The sequence below is a fragment of the Leucoraja erinacea genome, unplaced genomic scaffold (assembly GCF_028641065.1).
Source record: "Leucoraja erinacea ecotype New England unplaced genomic scaffold, Leri_hhj_1 Leri_344S, whole genome shotgun sequence".
NCBI classification, from domain to species: Eukaryota; Metazoa; Chordata; class Chondrichthyes; order Rajiformes; family Rajidae; genus Leucoraja; species Leucoraja erinaceus.
This window is the reverse complement of record NW_026576245.1, coordinates 11342-20000: the sequence shown is the minus strand read 5'-3', so window position 1 is coordinate 20000 and position 8659 is coordinate 11342. Positions and strand designations below refer to the sequence as shown.

General features: G+C 51.5%; 1 protein-coding gene across 1 annotated transcript in view; it reads left to right on the top strand.

Annotated features, from left to right (window-relative positions):
* LOC129693551 (tensin-1-like) overlaps window positions 1-8221 on the top strand; it is a 120794-nt gene extending 112573 nt beyond the window's left edge. Inside the window, 3 exon segments of the mRNA XM_055630351.1 lie at window positions 672-740; window positions 2547-2576; window positions 7852-8221. Of these exon segments, the coding sequence (XP_055486326.1) occupies window positions 672-740; window positions 2547-2576; window positions 7852-7993 (241 nt within the window). The 3' untranslated portion in view covers window positions 7994-8221.
* Window positions 8222-8659: the final 438 nt, after the last annotated feature.

Genomic DNA, 8659 nt, shown 5'->3' with positions numbered 1-8659 from the left:
GTCTTGTCATCTCCAGATCTCACAGCCTTTTGTCTTTTCATCTCCAGCCTTTGTCATCCATCTGCCTATCTTATACGCTTCACCTGCTCTCATCCAGATCTCTCCCCCCTTCTCCATCAGTCTGGAGAAGGGTCTCAACCCGAAACGTCACCTATCCATGTTCTCCACAGATGCTGCCTGACCCACTGAGTTACTACAGCACTCTGTGAAACGTCACCTATCCATGTTCCCCACAGATGCTGCCTGACCCGCTGAGTTATGGTGCAGCAGCATCTATGGAGCTAAGGAAATAGGCAACGTTTCGGGCCGAACCTTCTGGAAATAGGCAACGTTTCGGGCTGAAACCCGGAAGGGTTTCGGCCCGAAACGTTGCCTATTTCCTTAGCTCCATAGATGCTGCTGCACCCGCTGAGTTACTCCAGCACTCTGTGAAACGTCACCTATCCATGTTCACCACAGATGCTGCCTGACCTGCTGAGTTACTGCAGCACTCTGTGAAACGTCACCTATCCATGTTCTCCACAGATGCTGCCTGACCCGCTGAGTTACTCCAGCACTCTGTGTCTTATATTGGCTGTAAACCAGCATCTGCGGTTCCTCTCTCCCTCTGTTGATGGAGACGGTTGTCGGTGATTTTGTGCAGAGTCAAGCGTTTTTTTTTCTTGTTCTAGATTGTTCTTCCGTCGGCACTATCCCATCGGCAGCGTGACCTTCTGTGACGTGGACCCACAGGAGAGAAGGTGGGGGTGGGGGTCTGTCACCGTGGGGTGGGGGGAGAGGAGGGGGGGGAGGGTGGGTGGGGGGGAGGGGGGAGAGGGGATCTTTGGGGGGGGGTTGAGGGGCTGGGCAGTGGATAACTGGGGGTGCATAGTGACCGGGAGGTGTGTAGTTATACACAGTGTACTGTGTGTGTGTGTGTGCGTGCGTGCGTGCGTGTGTGCGTGTGATGGTCTGGGCTGTGTCCACAAGACAAGTTGGTCGTGGCCACTGTGATTGACACTGAACTGTTTATTATCTCACCCACACGCACACACAAACTAATAAAGACACACACGCACACACAATCTCACACGCACACTCGCACTCACACACACAGTACGGTCTGTGGGTTTGTGTGTGTGTGTGTACGTGTGTGTGTGTGTGTGTGTGTGTGAGAGTGTGTGTGTGTGCGTGTGTGACTGTGTGTGTGTGTGTGTGCGTGTGTGACTGTGTGTCCGAGTGCCAAGTCAAATCAAGTTTATTTGTCACATACACATACGAGATGTGCAGTGAAATGAAAGTGGCAATGCTCGCGGACTTTTGTGCAAAAGACAAACAACAAAACAACCAAACAAATTATAAACACAATCATAACACACATATTCTTTTACATAATAAATAATAGAAGGAAAAACGTTCTGGAGAGTTAGTCCCTGGTGAGATAGGCGTTTACAGTCCGAATTGAGTGTGTGTGTGTGCGTGTGTGTGTGCATGTGTGTGTGTGTGTGTGTGCGCGCGAGTGTGTGTGTGTGTGTACGTGTGTGTGTGCGAGTGTGTGTGTGTGTGTGTGCGAGTGTGTGTGTGTGTGTGTGTGTGTGTGTGTGTGTGTGAGTGTGTGTGTGTGTGTGTGTGTGTGTGTGTGTGAGTGTGTGTGTGTGTGTGAGTGTGTGTGTGTAAGTGTGTGTGTGTGTGTACGTGTGTGTGTGTGTGTGTGTGTGTGTGTGTGTGTGTGTGTGTGTGTGTGTGTGTGTGTGTGCGAGTGTGTGTGTGTGTGTGTGTGTGTGCGCGAGTGTGTGTGTGCAAGTGTGTGTGTGTGTGAGTGTGTGTGTGTGTGTGCGAGTGTGTGTGTGTGTGTGTGTGCGAGTGTGTGTGTGTGTGAGTGTGTGTGTGAGTGTGAGTGTGTGTGTGTGCGAGTGTGTGTGTGTGTGTAAGTGTGTGTGTGTGCGAGTGTGTGTGTGTGTGTGTGTGTGTGTGTGTGTGTGTGTGTGTGTGTGCGCGAGTGTGTGTGTGCGAGTGTGTGTGTGTGCGAGTGTGTGTGTGTGTGTGTGCGTGCGTGTGTGTGTGTGTGTGTGCGTGTGGGTGTGTGTGAGTGCGTGTGTGTGTGTGTGTGTGCGTGTGTGCGTGTGTGTGTGTGTGTGTAGCTGTAGGTGGGGAGTCACAGAGTGATACAGCACGGAAACAGGCCCTTCAGCCCAACTTGCCCACACCAGCGCAGCGGGTAGAGGTGCTGCCTCACAGCGCCAGAGACCCGGGTTCCATCCCGACTACGGACGCTGTCTGTACGGAGTTTGCACGTTCTCCCCGTGACCTGCGTGGGTTTTCTCCGGGCGCTCCGGTTTCCTCCCACACTCCAAAGACATGCAGGTTTGTAGGTTAATTGACTTTGGTGTAAATGTAAATTGTCCCCCAGTGTGTGTAGGATAGTGTTAGTGTGCGGGGATCGCTGGTCGGCACGGGCTCGGTGGGGCCGAAGGGCCTGTTTCCGTGCTGTATCTCTAAACTAAACTGAAGATGAGTGGACAGTTGACCCGTTGACCATGAGTGACTAATGACCTCCTCTCTTGCAGGTGGACCAAGTCTGATGGAAGCTCCTCAAAGTAAGTCTCATCTCTGACCCCCCCACGTCACAACTTGCCCAGCACAGAAACAGGCCCTTCGGCCCAACTCCTCCATGCTAGCCTTTGCCCCTCTCTCTCTCTCTGTCCCTCCCCCACCCCAGTTCCCTGACCAGTCTGAAGAAGGGTTGCTGGAGGAAGAAGGAGTAACTTCACATTTATCCGCATTAAACTCCATCTGCCATCTTTCAGCCCACTGTCTGGACTAAAATACAGTAACTCAGCGGGTGCAGCAGCATCTATGGAGCAAAGGAAATAGGCAACGTTTCGGGATGAAACCCTGAAGGAAATAGGCAACGTTTCGAGCCGAAACCCGGAAGGGTTTCGGCCCGAAACGTTGCCTATTTCCTTCGCTCCATAGATGCTGCTGCACCCGCTGAGTTTCTCCAGCACTTTTGTCTACCTTCGATTTTCCAGCATCTGCAGTTCCTACTTAAACACCCTGACTAGTTCCACTGCCCTAATGATTCATATTACTGATTGTAGCCTCGATAGCATCTTCCCCTCAGCCGACAATAGACAACAGGTGCAGGAGTAGAGGCCATTCGGCCCTTCGAGCCAGCACCGCCATTCAATGTGATCATGGCTGATCATCCCCAATCAGTTCCCCGTTCCTGCCTTCTCCCCATATCCCCTGACTCTCTCTCGCTATCTTTAAGAGCCCTATCTCTTGAAAGCTCTCTCTCCAGAGAACCGGCCTCCACCGCCCTCTGAGGCAGAGAATTCCACAGACTCACCGCTCTCTGTGAGAAAAAATGTTTCCTCGTCTCCGTTCTAAATGGCTTACCCCTTATTCTTAAACTGTGTGGCCCCTGGTTCTGGACTCCCCCAACATCGGGAACATGTTTCCTGCCTCTAGCGTGTCCAAACCCTTAATAATCTCATATATGTTTCAATGAGATACCCTCTCATCCTTCTAAACTCCAGAGTGTACAAGCCCACAGCCGCTCCATTCTCTCAGCATATGACAGTCCCGCCATCCCGGGAATTAACCTGATGAACCTACACTGGGCTCCCTCAATAGCAAGAATGTCCTTCCTCAAATGAGGGGACCAAAACAACAGCAGGAATTGACATAGAAACATAAAAACATAGAAATTAGGTGCAGGAGTAGAGGCCATTCGGCCCTTCGAGCCTGCACCGCCATTCAATATGATCATGGCTGATCATCCAACTCAGTATCCTGTACCTGCCTTCTCTCCATACCCCCTGATCCCCTTAGCCACAAGGGCCACATCTAACTCCCTCTTAAATATAGCCAATGAACTGGCCTCAACTACCCTCTGTGGCAGAGAGTTCCAGAGATTCACCACTCTCTGCGTGAAAAAAAGTTCTTCTCATCTCGGTTTTAAAGGATTTCCCCCTTATCCTTAAGCTGTGACCCCTTGTCCTGGACTTCCCTAACATCGGGAACAATCTTCCTGCATCTAGCCTGTCCAACCCCTTAAGAATTTTGTAAGTTTCTATAAGATCCCCTCTCAATCTTCTAAATTCTAGAGAGTATAAACCAAGTCTATCCAGTCTTTCTTCATAAGACAGTCCTGACATCCCAGGAATCAGTCTGGTGAACCGTCTCTGCACTCCCTCTATGGCAATAATGTCCTTCCTTGATGAACCATTCTATGTTTTCCTTCAACCTCACTTGTTTTCACACCTTACCCTTCCATATCTCTCACCAGGGTCACTTCTATACCCCGTGACTCTGCTCTCACTCCCCATCCCCCCCTACTCGTAACAAGGGCAGGGTCCCCCTTGTCCTCACCTTCCACCCTACTAGCCATCACGTACAACAGATAATCCTCCGACATTTTCGCCACCTCCAATGGGATCCCACCACTGGCCACATCTTCCCATCTCCTCCCCCGTCTGCTTTCCGCAGAGACCGCACCCTCCGTAACTCCCTGGTCAATTTGTCCCTTCCCACCCAAACCATTCCCTCCCCAGGCACTTTCCTTTGCAACCGCAGGAAATGCTACACTTGTCGCTTTACAGCCCCCCTTGACTCCATCCAAGGACCCAAGCAGTCTTTCCAGGTTCGGCACAGGTTCACCTGCACCTCCTCCAACCTCATCTATTGCATTCGCTGCTCTATGTGTCAGCTGCTCTACGTCGGTGAGATCAAGCGTAGGCTTAGCGATCGATTCGCCCAACACCTCCGCACAGTTCGCATTAACCAGCCTGATCTCCCGGTGGCTCAGCACTTCAACTCCCACTCCCATTCTGTCCTGGGCCTCCTCCATGGCCAGAGTGAGTCCCACCGTAAATTGGAGGAGCAGCACCTCATAGAAACATAGACAATAGGTGCAGGAGGAGGCCATTCGGCCCTTCGAGCCAGCACCGCCATTCATTGTGATCATGGCTGATCGTCCCCTATCAATAGCCCGTGCCTGCCTTCTCCCCATATCCCTTGACTCCACTAGCCCCTAGAGCTCTATCTAACTCTCTCTTAAATCCATCCAGTGACTTGGCCTCCACTGCCCTCTGTGGCAGGGAATTCCACAAATTCACAACTCTCTGGGTGTAAAAGTTTTTTTCTCACCTCAGTCTTAAATGACCTCCCCTTTATTCTAAGACTGTGGCCCCTGGTTCTGGACTCGCCCAACATTGGGAACATTTTCCTGCATCTAGCTTGTTCAGTCCATTTATAATTGGATATGTTTCTATAAGATACCCCCTCATCCTTCTAAACTCCAGTGAATACAAGCCTAGTCTTTTCAATCTTACCTCATATGACAGTCCCGCCATCCCAGGGATCAATCTCGTGAACCTACGCTGCACTGCCTCAATCACAAGGATGTCCTTCCTCAAATTAGGAGACCAAAACTGTACATAATACTCCAGATGTGGTCTCACCAGAGCCCTATACAACTGCAGAAGATCCTCTTTACTCCTATACTGAAATCCTCTTGTTATGAAGGCCAACATTCCATTAGCTTTCTTCACTGCCTGCTGTACCTGCACGGCAACTTTCAGTGACCGGTGTACAAGGACACCCAGGTCTCGCTGTACCTCCCCCTTACCTAACGTAACCCCATTGAGATAATAATCTGCCCCATTGGTTTTGCCGCCAAAGTGGATAACCTCACATGTATCTATATTATACTGCATCTGCCACGCATCTGCCCACTCACTCAACCTGTCCAGGTCACCCTGCAACCTCCTAACATCCTCTTCACAATTCACTCTGCCACCCAGCTTTGTGTCATCCGCAAACTTGCTAGTGTTGCTCCTATTTCCCTCTTCCAAATCATTAATATATATGGTAAACAGTTGCGGCCCCAACACCGAGCCTTGCGGCACTCCACTCACCACTGCCTGCCATTCTGAAAAGGACCCGTTCACTCCTACTCTTTGCTTCCTGTCTGCCAACCAATTTTCTATCCACGTCAACACCCTACCCCTGCATTAACCAGCCTGATCTCCCGGTGGCTCAGCACTTCAACTCCCACTCCCATTCTGTCCTGTCCCTCCTCCATGGCCAGAGTGAGTCCCACCGCAAATTGGAGGAGCAGCACCTCATATTTCGCTTGGGTAGTTTACACCCCAGCGGTATGAACATTGACTTCCCCAATTTCAGGTAGTCCCTGCTTTCTCCCTCCTTCCCCTCCCCTTCCCAGCTCCCACAGCCCACTGTCTCTGCCTCTTCCTTTCTTCTTCCCCCCCCCCCCCACCCCCACATCAGTCTGAAGAAGGGTCTCGACCCGAAACGTCACCTATTCCTTCGCTCCATAGATGCTGCTGCACCCGCTGAGTTTCTCCAGCATTTTTGTCCACCTTCGATTTTTCCAGCATCTGCAGTTCCTTCTTAAATTTGACTTGATCGAGGTTTTTAAAATGATGAGAGGGATAGACAGAGTTGACGTGGATAAGCTTTTCCCACTGAGAGTAGGGAAGATTCAAACAAGAGGACATGACTTGAGAATTAGGGGACAGAAGTTTAGGGGTAACATGAGGGGGAACTTCTTTACTCAGAGAGTGGTAGCGGTGTGGAATGAGCTTCCAGTGGAAGTGGTGGAGGCAGGTTCATTGGTATCATTTAAAAATAAATTGGATAGGCATATGGATGAGAAGGGAATGGAGGGTTATGGTATGAGTGCAGGCAGGTGGGACTAGGTGAGACATGCCCCTGTCCCACTTAGGAAACCTGAACGGAAACCTCTGGAGACTTTGCGCCCCACCCAAGGTTTCTGTGCGGTTCCCGGAGGTTGCAGGTGGTTGCTGGAGGTTAGAAACATAGACAATAGGTGCAGGAGTAGAGGCCATTCGGCCCTTCGAGCCTGCACCGCCATTCAATATGATCATGGCTGATCATCCAACTCAGTATCCTGTACCTGCCTTCTCTCCATACCCCCTGATCCCTTTAGCCACAAGGGCCACATCTAACTCCCTCTTAAATATAGCCAATGAACTGTGTGGCCTCAACTACCTTCTGCGGCAGAGAATTCCACAGATTCACCACTCTCTGTGTGTGTGAAAAAAAATGTTTTTCTCATCTCGGTCCTAAAGAATTTCCCCCTTATCCTTAAACTGTGACCCCTTGTCCTGGACTTCCCCAACATCGGGAACAATCTTCCTGCATCTAGCCTGTCCAACCCCTTAAGAGTTTTGTAAGTTTCTATAAGATCTCCCCCTCAATCTTCTAAACTCCAGCGAGTACAAGCCGACTCTATCCAGTCTTTCTTCATAGGAAAGTCCTGACATCCCAGGAATCAGTCTGGTGAACCTTCTCTGTACTCACTCTATGGCAATAATGTCTTTCCTCAGATTAGGAGACCAAAACTGTACGCAATACTCCAGGTGCGGTCTCACCAAGACCCTGTACAACTGCAGTAGAACCTCCCTGCTCCTATACTCAAATCCTTTTGCTATGAATGCTAACATACCATTCGCTTTCTTCACTGCCTGCTGCACCTGCATGCCTACCTTCAATGACTGGTGTACCATGACACCCAGATCTCGCTGTTTGGTTGGGTGGAGGGGGGGGGGGGGCAGAAGGAGGATGGCGGGGTGATCGACCATTTGTCCTCAGCTCTCTGGAACACGGTTTGGGAACAGCTCGGTCCAAGACACGCGAGAAATCGCAGAGTTGTGGACACAGCCCAGACCTGGCTCCGTAGATGCTGCTGCACCCACTGAGTTTCTCCGGCATTTTGGTCTACCCAGGGGACTAGAAGGGCCGGGATGGGCCCCTGTTTCCGCGCTGTCATTGGTGTACATGGTTAAATATCTCTCGTTCTCTCGATCTCTCTCCGGCCAGGCTCTTTGGGTTCGTGGCCAGGAAGCAGGGCAGTACCACGGACAACGTTTGCCACCTGTTTGCCGAGATGGACTCCAACCAGCCGGCCCCGGCCATCGTCAACTTTGTCTCCAAGGTGATGATCGGCTGGCAGAAGAGATGAGCGGCAAGAGAGGGGAGCCATCCGACCGGGACTGGGAGCGGCGGAGCAACGTGTGGCTCAGGGTGACTGAGGGAGTGGAGGAGGGGAGTCATTGATCACTAATGGTGGCGCGCGGTGACTGAGGGAGTGGAGGAGGGGAGTCATTGATCACTAATGGTGGCGCGCGGTGACTGAGGGAGTGGAGGAGGGGAGTCATTGATCACTAATGGTGGCGCAAGCGGTGACTGAGGGGGGGGGGGGAGGGGAGGCAGAATCTGCCGGCTTGCTCAGTCTGGAGATGGAACGGCAACGGGGACTTTTGGTGAACGGCGCGCTGGTCGGCGTGGAGACGCACAACACGTTCGTACGGAGTTACCGAAAGCCTTTGGAGGTCCGTGTACATCACATCCACCGCACGGCCCTGTTGACCCTGGAGAAGAATTAGGCCATTCGGCCCATCGAGTCTACTACGCCATTCAATCATGGCTGATCTATCTCTCCCTCCTAACCCCATTCTCCTGCCTTCTCCCCATAACCCCTGACACCCGCACTAATCAACAATCTATCTATCTCTTCCTTAAAGTCACAGAGTGATACAGCACGGAAACAGGCCCTTCGGCCCATCTTGCCCATACCGGCCCAACATGCCCCATCTACACTAGTCCCACCTGCCTGCTCTTGGCCCAT